Consider the following 16,348-nt stretch of genomic DNA (forward strand, 5'->3'; position numbering starts at 1 on the left):
ATAATTTCGAGCAGCCTCAGTGAATTACCATCAGTCCCCGGATGCATTTACAGCCTATGTAACCCAGTTTTTCAGAATACAGAGTGAGATTATAAATGACGTATTCCCCTTTTTTCAACTCTGCAAAGTGGTAAAAAAAAAAGAAAAAAGCATGGACATATGGCAAAACTATTATAAATCCATAAATGTGCAATATTTAACTGAAACAGTGCATTTTTAAAGAAAGAGGTTGAATGAAGCCAAACACGTGAATGACTCAAAAAAGAAGAAACTTCTAGAGTTCAAGTTTGATGAGCAACAACTTCATTACAACATTAATAACCGTAAAGGCTATTTTGAAACATTAATCTTCCTCCCAGCACACGTAAGTGGTTTTCTAGGTATATTTCTGACTGCTTTACTGTTTGGTTGTTATTTCTGCTATATTCGCCACTCCTCTCTTTCAATGACAAGCTGAAAGATATGTTACCTGAAGTAGGCGACTTGCAGCGGTCCTCCGATGTAGCCGAGCCTTCATTGATGTCACAAAGACCTGTATGAGAGATGACATAATCAAAACAAAAATCAGGTGGATTTTCAAAAAAAAAAAAATTGGCTGTTCGCTCTGCGTATGCATAAAAAATATGTTTCTTTAACTTTATATTTTAGTGTCGCCTTGGCTAGGATCTATGTGCAGTCTCATCCGCCATCTGTCAGAGACTATCAAGGTCTCTAGTTTTCTTTATCCAGTTTTAAATGCTACTTCCTCCCTTTCCCGCATGCATGTTTGAGTATAAGTGTGTTTATTTGTGTGTGACATTGTTCTGTGAGGCAGAAAGCCAAGCAGACAGAAGTCCCTATTGGCAGAGCAACACAGCTGGATGCCTGATTACTGCTCACACTTGCCAACCACTGACAAGTGCCAGCCCACTGCTCACCAGTTAGTGACACCAGATGCTCTGCGAGTATTTAATGTGAGCCTTTTTGTGAACATTCGGATGTTTACACATACAGTACTTTGAGTCTTTACTTGCATGTGTGGTTGCTTTGCATACAGCATAAAAATCTCTCAACCCACGTGGACACACTTTGCTAAATTCATTAATCAAACTTTTGCTCAAGTATGGACAGGAAACTGTCGTGACGTTGCGGCAGTATCAAAACATGCACTGCTGTTTTCTGACACGTGGTGGCAGTGTGTCCTTACTGGAAAGGATACCGTTCGCTGTCCGTGGTAGACAATAGTAAAAAGGAAGGGATGCGTGGAAAAGGGATGGGCTGCGAGAGAGTGGGTATGTGAATGAGAGGCAAAGAGAAAGAGAGAGGCGGATAAACAAAGAGAGAAAGTCAATCGAAGCACAAAGAGAGAGCGAGTATTTGGTCGTCATCGCTCAATCATGCGTCAGCATTGTAGACTAAGCAAGAAAGAGAGCATCATTGTGCATTCAAAGCGTGTCGTCACTTTATTCATTCTCATATTTGCATCAGTTTACAGTTTAGAACGGGAACTAAAGAACTGTGGGGTGAGCTGTTCTGGCAAAAAAAAAAAAAAAAAAGCTGTCATGCTCAGAAAAATGAATAAAATGTTTTTCTTTCTGGCTTCAATCTTCTCTCTTTTTATTACCTCCAGAAGGCTGTCGCGTCTTTCTTGGCGACCGGGGCTGTCTCTGGTAGGGGTCATTAGAGCCATAAAGCTCGACCGTCCCCAAGTTGAGGACTACTGTCTTCTGGATGTAGTCCACCACTGCCAGACCGTTACTGTTGCCAAATACCACTCTGGGGATTGGCAACAAAGTAAAGAAGAAGTGGGAAGAAAAGGAGGGGTGAAAGTTTTTAAAACAAGAATAACGGAAAGTTACAGTTAGGAGATTTGATTTTGTTTTGGAATACGTAAACATTGTAGTTGAAGCCCAAAATCAGGTGGAATCTCTTAAATTCCCGTAGCTGCTGAACTGTGTCGACAGGACTTGAGCAGTAACTTCTTGAACAGCACCGGTATCTGTGACGATTTTGCCTGCAATTTGATTTGCGCTAACTTTGCTAATGTTGCTTTTTACCTTCAGATTAAGCGTCTTAACATAAATAGCATAAATCCCAGCAAAGTCCCAGAAAATGCTTCTAGTTTCAGTTAAGGCTTGCGTGTACTTACAGGCCGTAGGAGGAATTGACGGCCAGACTTGTGATCTGCTGAGGAGGCTCTCCACTCACCCACACTAACTGGACCACCAAATCTACCTGGTAACCTGGAGACTGCTTCAATGGAGTACTGCGCACTCTGTGGATGAAAGGAGGCCATAGACAAAAAAAAAGGTTTCATAAAAAGAATGACGAGGGGCGCAGCTGCGGTTGTGAAGCTGTTGTGTATTGAGTGGCTGCAGGGGAATGTTGGGGAGGCTGTGGCTGAGAATGCTTCGAGTGTGCTTGAGGCAAAAGGCAAGACTCTTGTGTGCATGAGTATGTGTGCAAGTGCTCCTGCAGCTTATGAGCGTTTATGCGAGTGCTTCTCTCTCCCTCTCCTTAAAGTTATATATGTGTGTATGTGTTTCATACTTGAGGCAGGGTATGTTGCCTCCATCAGAGTTGTTGCTGCTGGTGGAAGGGTGTGAAGGTGGGCCGCTTGTCTGAGGAGAGGCACCGGGCGTCGGGAGCGCCGATGTCTGTTCACCCCCGCCATCTGGAGACTCTATGTCATTCAGCTCGTACTGCATTCGCACCTCTAGCAACTGGATGAGAGGACATACACACAGGTGCACATATTAACATGCACATTATAAACGAGGAACATCATGAAACTTCCTCTTCTACATTATTGTAAATAATAATTCCTCAGGACATGATGACTGTGTCGCTAAATGGCTTTCATATGCGATCGCAGAGTCACTTTGATGATAAGGAGGTGTTTGATGTTTGTGTGGGAAGATTGAGAGTCTTAGAGGTCCTCCAATACTGCGATGTTTCATTCCTTCTGAGTCCTCCTTCAGGCTACCCCTTTGCAACCCGCGCCTTCGCAGAGACACGCGTGTACGATTCACACACACCGATACACACGCAAACTCATCAGCTCCTCTCTTTTGCATTCTGTCAGTCTCATTAGCCCCACTGACATGTGGGAGTGAAGAGTGATCAGTGCCCTTGTTCAGAGACTACCTTCATTTCTGCAAGGTTATTTAGAGGTGTTTGACCTTGTTCTAACACGGGCTGTTTCGCCTAATTACTGCTCGCCATTGCTGCATGTAGCGTTCTGATCCACATTACAGCATGTGGCGTTTAGGACTAAGGGCTCTAACATTTCTCTTCTGCGTGCATCAATGCTTACTGTCATTTACCCACAGAAAACTGCAAAGCTTTCAAACATGAACGTAGCTGATTTTTAATCTCTTCCAACAGCTACTAAGAGGCTCCTAAGCAAGGCACTTGAAGTCTATAAATTCATAATTGCTTCTCGCTGTTTGTTTGAAAGAACAAAACATTTGGGCATTTAGGACAAACAGTGCTGAACACAAAAAGGGCATCAGCTAAACGCGCCACAGTGCCACCCACATGCTTTGATTGACAAGTGAACACTGCGAAGTCTGCTGCAACAACACCTCAGCAATGACTGTTCACAAGAAATATGTTGCCAGGACTAGAAAGATAATCTCATGCTAGACACTATTTTATTGCTTTGCTACCACAACCAACAGCAAAGCATATATGCACAGTTTCACGCTAATACAGAAGCTGTGAGCATACGCGGAGATAATAACGGCATTTCTCTTTATTTCATTAAGCACCCGCTCGCATCACACCACCATTAGCATTTACATCGCTATCAAAGCAGGTCATAATGATGGTCTAGCTTTGCTTGTTCACTGCCCTGTCTGTTGGCATGGTAACCATACTGCCTTTGACTAGGCAGATCTTTGAGTTCATGTGGTTGTGCATATGCCTCAACATCTGATGCTTAATTTATAATACCGCAGTTGTGTCCGTTTGCTTACGGAGAGGGGTTTTGGAGCGACGAAAACCAACCACTGCCAGACGAATGTGGATGACACTGTGCATCGGTCAAATGCAGATTGGTTGACGAGTGGGCTGATGTCATGCCAGAAAGTGATTGCCTTCATTTGCAGTGTTGTAAATGACTTTTGGCCGATAATTTGTCAGACATATTATGAACGATGAAATCATTTTGAGCCAGAAAGAACATTTCTGTCAAGCTGTAAAGACACACTTATATATCCTTTATTTATCCAGGTAAGAATAATCCTAGATATTAAAAATGTCCTTTTTAACCAAAATCTGGAGAAAAAGGCAACAGAAACTACAACAAATATGTCATGAAAGTTCTATAAAGATACACTAAGTGGTCAAAAAGGACAAGATAGATTATAATGTAAAAAACTGAGTAGGTACAATAACGCAGAGTTATAAAAATAATCGCAAAACAGGTAATTTCTTAATTTTATCTCCAGTGCTTTGTAAATCCTGTTGACTACGGCCTATTTACCAATTTTAAGAAATTATATGAAACATAAAAAACATCTACAATCACTTTTTTGCAGATAATCTTGTTTTTGACATAAGAACAGGGAAGGGAGTGTGAAAAGTACAAACAGTGGCTGCAGTGGACACTTCATTGTTTTTAACACTGTTTCACTTCAGCTCTTTGTATCTCATAACTTAGTTCTCCTCCGAGGCAAACCGATGGACCAAAAACAAAACAAATAGTAGCCCACAGCTCTACAACATATTTCTGACAATGCACCCAGTGAACAACAGGCATTTATTGCAGGCAGGCATTAGGAAGCCACGTATTACAAAAGATGATTAAGAAAAACATGAAATTCCTGGAAGTTGAGGCTAAAGGTAAAACTGAAGACTGATACCCACCTGAACCACCTCAGTAGTTACTTCCAGCTTACTGAAGCGGTAGATGATAACATTGGCTGACACACCGGCCACACACAGCATCCGGCTCTCAGGGCACCAGGCCATGATCTGAATGGCAAAGGGGTCTTCATCTGACACCTCAGTGCTGCCCTTGTCCTCCTTAGACCTGTTCCTGTCAAATATCTTGGCTGTTTTGAGTTTATAGAGCACCTGGAGCATTACTAGAAAGAAAGGAGGAAAGAAATAACATCAGGAGGAGCAGCTATATTGAAGCCTATGCTAAAGGAGACGCTCTTACAGGCTTAAATGAATGAGTAAAAAACAAAGTGTCATTTAAATTTTCAAAGTCATTCTGTTTTCTTTCTTTCTTGACTTCCCTCCTTTTTCTTCCAAGTTAAATTGAAACTCAAAGTGTCCTTTGACTTTTTCTGTTTAAAAGCTAATAAAATAGTCAATAAAATAAACTATATTTGTAATTTATGAGCTTAACCTACTTGCAGAGGCATCCCAGAACTTCACAGTTCCATCAGCGTGCCTGGAAATGCATGGGAGTGACACGAGACACAAATGAAGGACCATGTCAGTTATAACTTTTGACTTTTTATGTGAGCAAACAACACCAGCCAATTTGTAACATTTGCAGGGAAAGAAAACAATATCAGCCCTGGTAACAAAAATGTGTCAGAATTTGCCATAGTAAAGCTTCTACAATCAAATCTCATGAGAAGTGAGAAAATCAAAATATACTTAGAGGGTAAAATGACTGAAAGGGAAGTTATTTATCCCTTAAAAAATCCTTTACATCAGCCACACGTCTCTTCTTTGAAACCAACAAGCTGATTCCCAAAGAGCTATTACCCGAAAACTTGGTGTGCGGTGTGTTCTTGAAAAATCTGAGGAAACTGGACAAGTGGAGTGAAGTGGAGTGCAAATGAAGAAGTGACAAGCCTATGTCATGGTTTGATCCACCATGCAATACAGTACCATCTCCAAAGCATCAATAGATTGATGTGAAGGTCAAAGTGATAATGATGCTATATAGAGCTATTTAAAACATGTTTGTTGCTGCCATTATTTTGTATTGATAACATATAGGTATTCTTTGGGACTCTGACATCTTCTTAAAGATCAAATAAGTCAAAACTTTTATAAAATGTCTTCTACTGTTAAAAGGATGCTGACATTTCTTCTTCTTCTGTTTGTATAGTGAACATTTAGATAATGATACTGGTATCTGGGTATTCTTTCAAGTTGTTCCCAAAACGCATTATATTTTTAAAGAAGGTATTGTCAACATAAAGAGAATGAGCTATTTCTAGTTAGTTAGAAATATACTGTAATAAGCTCTCATTACTAAAGTAGTAACATTTAGAATCCCCATATGTCATTTCATATATGCCTATATGCTGTCAATACAAACAAAAAAAATAGTTCTATATTGCATTTTTATCACTCTGACCTTCAGACCAATCTTTTGACCTTCAAGGAGAGGCAAAACGTAGCATAATTTAAATCTTCATACAGCAGTTTCTATTTGTTAATAATACACACTACACTTGTTCACATGACCCCACTCTACACCCCTACAAAGCTATTCAAAACTTCTCAAGCTATCATATTTAGAGACAGAACGATACGCATGCATGTAAACACTACCAAAAACATTTTGGCAGAGGTAATTAGAGACAACTCAAGCCTTCTGCGCAGCGCTGTCATTTGTGATTTTTTTTCATAACTATAACAGTAAGAAATAAATATATAGCCAGAAGTATTCGGGCATCTGAACAGCTCCAAAGCAATATCAACATAATTCAGATCACAAGACGTCCTAATGATATAACGAGGAGATATATTCTAGACATACACGGGTTCCCAACTCACTAACAAACATTAGAAGAAGAAAACCTTCAATAATCCATTAATATCCAAGCACTTCTAGACAAACATAAAGGCGTAACATCAATATGTGTTATAAAAGAATGCTTTCGTATTGATAATTGACAGATTTTCTATTTGGTGTCACAAAAAAATGCATGTCATTTGGCTGTGTTTCTTCTTTGTTTTGTTGGCAATTCAGCTAAGTGGAGAGGGAGAGAAATACTGTGCAGGCTGTGGCACTCTTCGAAGGAAAAAAACCTGGGCAGAATAATAATGTGGCACATGGGGGAGAAGAGACAAGGAGGAAGGAGAGGAGCAAGGGGCTCCTACTGCCTAACCCATACCTCAATGTCACTCCTTTCCTGCATGTGTTCTGTAAAAAACACCCACCCCCCACCCCTGGCCCCCTTTGTTGACAGCTTTGAGAGGGATAATAAGCATCAAATGGGAGCAAAGTGCACATGATGGGAATATATAAAAACTTGGTGACCTGACAGTGCAGGAGAGGGGAAAGCAATTGTGCAGGATAATAAAGATAACACTAATGAAATTAGTGTCTTACCCAGTGATGATGATCTCTGGGTAGCTCTGTATGCCTTGACCCCAGTTTCCACCACTAATGGGCCATTCCTGGACAGACAGCAGACAACACACGCGTTACCTTAGTAAATGAGATCGTACAGGAATCACTATGTCAGTAAACAAGGTGTCAATGAACACACTGATTGTGCAAATAGATGACATGATAAACCAGCGCAAGTGTGAGTGCACGCAGGAAAACAAGCGCGAGTCCTTGGTGTACGTCTCTCAGCGTGTCTTGCGATTATGGTGTGCGTCTCCATGTGTGTTAGCGGGGGTTTGGCTATGAACACGTTGACACATACAAAGGTCAACGGGATGACTCACGGTGATCTTTATGTGAGAATACCCTCCCGCAGCTCAGTAAGGCTTGTGCTTAACAGGAAAAAAAAAAAGGAAGAAGCTAGGCTGCCAGTTTGGGTCAGTGCATGCTGACATTTCAGACAGAAAGCCAGAACAAGGCAACAGAGAAAAGAACATAAGCATACATAATGGCTGAAAAAGCAGGCGGTCTGTCTTAAATGATACAGAGATGTGAGAAGAGAATGAGAGGAGGTGTACTGAGGACGGGAGTATCATTAGGTAATACGGCACTATTATATAGTCCATTTGGCTTCATGGAAACATTAAAAAATGTGTTTCCGAGGACTAAGACAAATTCACCTATTATGTAGAGCGAGGTATTAATCTACCCTTCATCCTGTGACCTTCTTGTTCTTTATGTATGTAGGCGCATTGTGGGAATTTCTGTTTCTTCGTTCATCACATCAAAAATCTGTGATGATTATTTCATGAGTTACTGCAATTCATTTTATATCAAAATATTTCAAAACGTGCCTCATTCAATAATGTGGAGCAGCATTTAGTTGTTTGTAGTCTCAGACTTCTAATTACAGTTCAGTAACTTCCTAATAATTTGTGTTTTCTGTGACGTTTCCCCAAAATACTCATTTGACACCAGTAACAGCTGTGATAGCAGCTCTCTGAGACACAGTCATGCTTTGATTTCATTTCTAACAACAGCATGCTATGCTGACAAAGCGGCAATATAAATATAGGGCTGTTTAGCATGTGGTGTCTACCCGAGGCCTGTACTCAGAAGCTGGATTTCAAACATAACCTGCTCTGGACCTTGCTGCGAAAATATTGAGGTGTCTAGTTGATCACTGAAAGCTTTTTGTGTTTCCCAAATGACCACTGATAATATAGATTTTTAGACGCAACTTTATTCCTTGTTTTTCTGCTACGAGCAATTTAAAACCCGTTATTGTTATATAAGTTTTAATACAGCAACATAAAAAAGGGCATGTGAGTCTAGTGCTTTCCGAGCTTATATAATTATATATGCAACTAAGCGTAGTTACTGGTTTGATATTGTTTTTGATATATATTTTTTTCTTTTATTGCTCTCAAACCTTTTTTACTGCCTGGTTTGCAGCTGAGGGACCTGCTAAAATTGTCTTACACACCATAGGTAGGCCTTTATTTATTCATTATTGTGCAATAAGAGCAACATATCTATGAATTTACAGTGTTTTTTCCCCCTATCATTACTTTCTTGCTTTAAAAACATTTTAAGTAGCACCTTTTTCATCTTACTTACCACTCGCACACATGCAGCACTTTTTATGACGACACTTACTTTACAGCAGTTTCCTTCTCACGCAGACTCACATACCACCTTGACTAAAGCAGCTGTATTTCATTTCATTTTAAGTATATGCTTCTTTCTTTTTATTTGTTTTATTACATCTAAAATATCGCAAAAAGCAACGAATAATGCCTCGATCTAAATAACCTCAAGAACAGATCAAAAAACAAAGTCACTGACGTCTATCAGTCTGGAAAAGGTTACAAAGATATTTCTAAAGCTTTGGGACTCCAGTAAAAAAAACGAGCTGTGAGAGCCATTATCCACAAATAAAGAAAACTTGGAACAGTGGTGAACCTTCCTAGGAGTGGCCAACTCATCCAGGAGGTCACAAAAGAACCCAGAACAACATCTAAAGAACTGCAGGCCTCAGCTAAGGTCAGAGTTCATGATTCAGCAATTAAAAAGATTTGGCAAAATAATGGTATCCATGAGAGAGACCCAAGGAGAAAATCTGTACTGACCAAAAAGAACTCAAAAGCTTGTTTCGCATCTTGATAATCTCCAAGATTTTAGGGGAAAATATTCTGTGGATTTATTAGGTTTAGGGGTAGTTACTTTTTCACACAAGGCCAGGTTTGGTTTAAAAAAAAAACCCAGATTTTTTTATTTACTGAGGTTATCTTTGTCTAGTATTACATATTAATATTTGCTGAAACATTTAAGTGTAACAAAAACACAAACATATATGGTGGATGCACTACTTTTAGTCTCCTCAGAATAAATGAATATTTTCAACCATGTAAAACTGCAAATCTGAAAAAAAAAAAAGAGGCTTTGCCCTTTGAGTCTATGTCTTAATCCAAAGTCTCTTCTTCACCCACGATATGTTATACAAGTGATTTTCTATTAAGATGTCAGAGGAAGAAGGACACATAATGGCATCTAATGATAAAACGTGCAGTACCTTTTTGCTGTAGCCCTGTCGTTTCTGCCGTGAGCCAACAGAGTAAAGTGCAGGTATGAGGTCCACAGAGCAGTCGGCAAAGTACTCGCAGCAGGTCACAGGAGACTCGTGGATAGTCAGAGGATAGGGGTTCTCGAATATTGGATAACTGTTAAATACAGCCCGCACATACTCAAGTGACAAATCAGTCTAAATAAAAATAATATGTCTGCCGGTGTCAGTTGCACTGGTCAAACACAGTGTTGCATACCTGCAATTCAACAAATGTTGGACATTGACTAAAAATGTTGAGTAAAGAAAGGAATAATAAACAACAGTGACAAGCTGTACTACTGGGCCAAGTAGCAGTTTACCCCATGGTTAAGAAACAAAAGTCAAGATAATGAACCATTTTTTGAACCTACCCATTTTGTGCAAGGTCGATCACAACTAAATCCTTTTCTAGAAGGACGACCACAGCATAGGGTTCCTGAAAATCTGCAAACCGCACAAAGATTCATAACATCACACTTTTATCTGTCTTGTAATTCCATGAGAAAAGAGCTCCCCTAAAATATGCAAACCACATGGGAAGAATTTCCCACTCTTTATACAGCAAATTATATCTATGCCCTTAAGATGTGAGGGCAGGAACGCTCAACGCTAGAATTTTATTATACTATGTAATTTATAACTGTAGGGGATATTGCTCAAGTTGAATATTTGTATCAGTCTGATTTGAGAGTAAAATGTCATATTCCATTTTAAGATTAGTGCCTCATAATAGATTTTAACTGTGGTAATGAATAAATTCATTTTATTTTACTTGCCACTGCATATTCTGCAGAGGCTCAGTATATATTGTAACCTGCAGTGCAAAAATTACTTCAGTTTCATACATTTGCAATAATCAACGTGTCAAGTGGAGCGTTTCCCAAATCTGGTTGTTATTAACAGCCCCTTGACAAAAGCAGACTGGAGTTATAAAGACCCACTTAATTTGTGGGAGAGGGCAAACATGCAAAACCTCCTCTGGAGCTTGCTGCCCTAAAGGTTTGTCCAGACCCGGCTGTCACAGAACACAAGGGTTGTTTCCTATCATATCGTCCACGATAATGTAAAGTAAAAATTCTAACGTGCCATAAAATGTCATATGCGATATAAAATGTTTATGTTTCCTAGTGTGTGCCACCATGAGACAAGCCCAGGCATGTCTGAGAACAAAAACTGTGTCTTAACCCTCGATGACAAGCTTCAATAAAACACCATTTCTCTTATATCGTCAGAAATATCATCATTGCAGATTTTCTTGACATATTGTTAAATTACTTTAAGTCCAAAGACATGCAGTTAGTGGGGATAGGTTATTTGGAAACTCTAAATTGCCCATAGGTTTGAATGTGAGTGTGAATGGTTGTCTGCGTCTATGGGCTAGCCCTGCTACAGACTGCAGACGTGTCCAGGGTGTACCCTGCCTCTCGCCCTAAGACAGCTGAGATAGGCTCTGGACCTTCCTATCAACGCATCTGTTGACCACTTACTCCCTATAAATGGGGACATGGCAAACCAAAACAACATCATTTCCCCTCACTGAAGTATAAAGCATTTAGGCATTTTCTTTCATTTTGTCTCCTATATGTCTGTACTCTAAGTACACCTTAAAAAATTCTTCAATTTCCAACACTACCGTTTGTCAGTGTTTGGATTTTTATCATTTCCTTGTCTGTCTTAAGAAATCCTAGTTTGTCTGTTTAGTTTATCATTCATCCAAAATATTCAACTTTGTATTGACAAATATAGTTTATAAATGATATTTAGGGATACCGTCTCATCTGCTTGTGCCGGGATTATTAGACTATGTGGACAAACATTCATTGTGGAATCCAAAGACCCAGTAATGTCCATTACCAGATGATTTCAGTGAGCAGTGACATCAGATTGTCAGTGACATAATGAAGTCGCCATTCTTACATAATTCACTAATCCGTCCTGTAGCTGTATACGTGCCAGATAACACAGCAGCAGAGATTGCATCCTGGATCACATACATACAGGCCATACTGGTAAGCTCCAGCTGTTGGCTCCTCAATACCATAAATAAAATAATAATTACATTTAGATTGAAGGGCATTGTGCACAGCGGGATGAAATGAAAATGTAATAGCCTATGTGTCAGATAATAAAACTGAAAAGTAGCATCCTTTCCCTTGGGAAATTTCTGATTTATTACAGAAACACACTCACACACACAGACAGGCTGTCCAACATAATTAAGAACCAGAAAGTTGTGTGCATATTTCCGCAGGTGTTAGTGCAAAAGAAGAGTAAATTAACAATGTCCACAATTCTCAGACGTTCTCATTCAGACCAAAATATGCACACTTACCATTAGGATATGGTGTCTCACATAGCGTGAGGAAGTCTACTATAGGATAGTCCATCTCCAGCACAGCAGTACTCTTCCCATGCATCACTGTTAGACAAGGCCTCCGGCCCACCGTGTCGTAGGACAGACCACCAGAAAAGATTATGAAGGGGTCTCTGGAATGAGTTGCATTCATGCAATTATTTACTTAAATGGGTTTTTAAAATATTAGGCATTTTATATGGTGGGGCTTTATTTAATAATGTGCGTTCACACTCTTAATATTTTATTTAGCCAGCAGGAAATTGTTGTGGCATTAAGAGCCTTGGCACAACTTAAAGCATGAGTCAATCTGACTACAAATGAAAAAAATCAGTACAGTGAGCTTAATTTTTCAGGAACTGTTGCATGGATATTAATGTATGTATACCATGGTATACTGTAAGTAAGATGTCATCATGCATACAAAATAACATCAGGGTTGGAGTTAAAACAAAAGACTTTGATTTAAAGAGGACTGGGCTTGTCTTGTCTTGTCTTTAGTATCCACAACTCTGAGTTTATGCTTTATATAACAAAATAGCTGATTAAGAAAAGCTGATACTACAAAATATATAGTTTTAAATGATTGGCTTAAGTTACAAACATGAGGAGTATCTGTATGTAAGTAAAATGCAACTTGAGCTGCTTTGTGGGGACTTTTGTCATGGCTCTGCCTGCATTAAACACATGCATGTCTATAAATATGCTCAAGTGAACGTGCATGGGCACAAGTGTATAACAGTATATGTGTACGCGTGTGAGACTGAGGGACCATACCCAATTCTAGTTGTTTTGTACTCCACTTTAAGAATGGGCTTACAAGACTCTGGCTTCTTCCCGTCCTTGGGCTGTTTTCCTAAAATAGAACAAACAGAAGTTACTTTGGTTTGCAGTTCACTCCTTCTTCACCCAGTCTCTTCTGTCATCTTGGGGTTTTTTTCCCCCCAGAAGCAGCATTGTAAAATGCTGTGCTGAAGAGTATGCAGCAAAATAACAGAAACCTATTCATCAGAGAGAAGAAAGACAAATTCAAGGACGGGGACATGCAAAGAAAGGTGTAAAGATCCTGGATGATTTACAGAATCCATCTTTTCAAACCTCAAGGGGTGTCAGTGTGGAATAAAATTACACATCCATCACATGCATGCCTATGTGTGCGCATTTCTGTATCACAAAGTACAGTGAGCAGTTGAATTTATATGAAAAGTCTTACTGAAGAGCGAAAGTGACCCCAAATGCAGGTTATGCAAGGCAGGTCTGTATAATAAAGAACACTTTTTAATAACTACCATTTAATAATGGATATCTAAAAAGACAATTAAAAGAGGACTTATAAGCCTTACTTAAACATGTCAAAGGAATTTGCATAATTGCCCATTAAATACCAAACTAATTATGCATGCAGCAGTGGGAGAAACAACTAATTAAAAAGCCCATGCGGTGAAATCTTTTCTGCAACCCCCGACACATAAAATCAGCTTGAAAAACTGATTCAAAGTTGTTGTAATTTTTGATTTAATTTCTTTTCTTGTTCCCTTTTTCTGACTCTCTTGCTTTCTCTGCCCAGTTGCCGTCGCCTATTTTTCTTCCAGGTGCTTCATCTGTGTGAACTAAGTGGGGTGAGTCAGTGTGTTGGGGGACAGAAGAGTATGGCTTAAATGCATCTTCAAAAGAGCAGACTTGCTTTCTGCAGGAAGTAAACAGAGGACGCACATGCACACACAAAGTAAGGAAAACAGAGGCAGGAAATAATTGAACCGACAATAATCCTCTGCCTGAAATGAGGAAACAATGATTGAGCCATGTGTAGGTAGACACTTGAGAGATGGCTACAGCGAGAGTGGCTACAGAGGGAACAACATAATCAACACTACAAGACCGTCAAGTCATCAGACCATGGGCAATCAGTGTTTTTATGTAACAATTAAAAAATAAAGTTACAATCACACTCTATATGGATGTTTGTTCCAAAGCTATATTCGAACAGGTGGCACCCAACTTTTTTGTTTAGATCCTCTAAAGCAAAGTCTACCTGCAACCCATCCACCCATATTTTAATTCTCCAGCCTAATAAACATCTCACACCCTTTAGATTTATCTCAACACTCTCCATGGAGGTCTTGATCCCTTCACCGAAAGTTTCTTCACTGTCCTCAGTCAACTAGCTTGTGAGACAATATAAATTAACTCCATATGCACTGCATGTCAAATTTCAATAATGGTGATTGTTATACAGAAACGATGTGCGTCAAAGATTATAGAAATGTTGAATCTTGAGAGGAAAAATCAGTTAGAGTTCAACTATAGTTGATTAATGACTTATGAAGTGTAAGGGCTATTAACTTCTTATTAGTGATTGTGATTGACAACAACTGGCAGTTTCTCTTTCGATGTATAAAAATAATTGTTTTGATCTCAGAACAATGAGAAAGTCCTAAATGGTGGTCGTTTTGAGCTATTTCTAAGTAACTTAAGACACCAAGATCACTTCAAACAGTTATCTAGTTTACATCAATTTAACGTGATATATCATTTGCCACGGTCTGGAAGTAGACCCAAACTGTCATCCTCAGATCAGAGAAAACTTATTAGGACAACACAGGAACCACCAAGGCTCAAGCCTGCCATGAACTACAAACAGGTGGAACATCAATATAACTGCCCATAGTGAAATGAATTTTACATCACCATGGACTGAGAGGGTGCCAACCAAAAAAGAAGCCCCTACTCCACTGACACCTTTAAGCTTGACTGAAGGTTTCGGCTGCCCACAGAGATAACCCAAATGCCTTGTGAGGTAAAGTTTTATGGTCATATGTGACAAAGATTGAGCTATTTGGTCATAATGACAAAGGTGTGTTTAGAAGAGTAAAGGTAAAGCTTATAAAGCTAACATTGTACCAACTGACAAGGTGGTAGCATTGAGCTCTGCAGCTGTTTCGCTACCAGTGGTACTGGTATATTGCACAAAGTGGATGAAATAATGAAGAAAAACTCCAAATTCCCCAGGAAACCAGCCAATTCAAATGAATTGTATCAATGAGCGGTGAAATATCCAGCAAGAATTATGCCAAAAGCTTTTTAATACCTACCAAAGGCATCTAGAAACTAGCTAAGGGACATTTAACCTATCAGTGAGTGCATGGTGTATGTAAATATTTGAGGCAGCACGTATACCTTTGACCCTGTCTGGATTAAAGGAAAGACAAAATAAAGTCAAACTTCTTCACCCAGTTCTAGTCATTAAAAATGTAGGAACCCTTGAAAAAGACCAGTTCAAGGAAATCATTACAAGCCAAAAAATTACTGTGACATTGTATGTATAAAGTGTGTGTGTGTGTGTTTTTTTACTTCCTTACCGTGTGGTGTGATTGTCTGTATGGGCTTGCCCTGGCCTCTGACGTTCCATATGGTCAGAGTTCCATCTGAGTGACTGCAGATGAACTGCTTGCCCTCGTGATGCCAGGCAACTGAGTGGATAGCCTAAGAAATGACAGGCAGGAAGGCAGGGGTTGGGGGCAGTGGTTTATTCGAATGAAACCTTATGTGCCAGCATGCAACTTGCACACTACAAGTTTGTTGCATTACCACAGCCATATGGTACATGACTTTCATACGTGGCTTAAATGGCCGCGACTTTGCACACTTGCGCAGATGGTTGAAGTGAGATAAAAGAGCTCCCTGGCTTTAGAAAATTTCCTGTGGCACAAATGCATATATTAAAAGCTTTCATAGGAACCATTTGTTGAATGTGAAATAAAGAAAAAAGAAACCCCAGCTAGATGGTTCCATTAGCAATATTATTAACTTAGGAGTCATATTTCATAAAGATACAGCATTACTCTGACAAATGTGTCCATAATATTCAATATAATTGAAAACCGCTAATACTTCAATCAAGACCATATGGTTTAGCATGAATTACTGTGGAAATAAGAAAAAAAGTATTTCGCTTTGACTCTAGTCCATCATTGAGAGCTAGAGGAACAATAGAAGCTTTTTAAAAGGTTAAAAAAACTACTAAAAGGAAATACAGTTAATCACAAGCTTAATATCAACTACAACAGTTACAGAAAAGGTTGCAAAAGAGGAAGTT

At 39.3% G+C, this 16,348-nt stretch overlaps 1 protein-coding gene across 4 annotated transcripts in view; it reads right to left on the reverse strand.

The window, feature by feature from the left end:
* The window catches only part of stxbp5a (syntaxin binding protein 5a (tomosyn)), a 102,543-nt gene that overhangs the window by 13,931 nt on the left and 72,264 nt on the right, over positions 1 to 16,348 (reverse strand). For all 4 annotated transcript variants that reach the window (XM_086264170.1, XM_086264169.1, XM_086264168.1 and 1 more), the window contains exons 9-20: positions 15,612 to 15,735; positions 13,030 to 13,108; positions 12,232 to 12,386; positions 10,271 to 10,343; positions 9,867 to 10,014; positions 7,292 to 7,359; positions 5,346 to 5,386; positions 4,852 to 5,072; positions 2,530 to 2,702; positions 2,129 to 2,254; positions 1,604 to 1,755; positions 470 to 532 (exon numbers count right to left, since the gene is read on the reverse strand). In XM_086264170.1, coding sequence (XP_086120296.1) covers positions 470 to 532; positions 1,604 to 1,755; positions 2,129 to 2,254; positions 2,530 to 2,702; positions 4,852 to 5,072; positions 5,346 to 5,386; positions 7,292 to 7,359; positions 9,867 to 10,014; positions 10,271 to 10,343; positions 12,232 to 12,386; positions 13,030 to 13,108; positions 15,612 to 15,735 — 1,423 coding nt within the window. The remainder of the gene's footprint in view (positions 1 to 469; positions 533 to 1,603; positions 1,756 to 2,128; positions 2,255 to 2,529; positions 2,703 to 4,851; positions 5,073 to 5,345; positions 5,387 to 7,291; positions 7,360 to 9,866; positions 10,015 to 10,270; positions 10,344 to 12,231; positions 12,387 to 13,029; positions 13,109 to 15,611; positions 15,736 to 16,348) is intronic.

This window comes from Aulonocara sp. 'chitande type north' Nkhata Bay, linkage group LG15 (assembly GCF_057382095.1).
Source record: "Aulonocara sp. 'chitande type north' Nkhata Bay isolate Kocher_YH1m ecotype deep benthic linkage group LG15, A_spYH_male_GT1.1, whole genome shotgun sequence".
In the NCBI taxonomy this organism is placed as follows: Eukaryota; Metazoa; Chordata; class Actinopteri; order Cichliformes; family Cichlidae; genus Aulonocara; species Aulonocara sp. 'chitande type north' Nkhata Bay.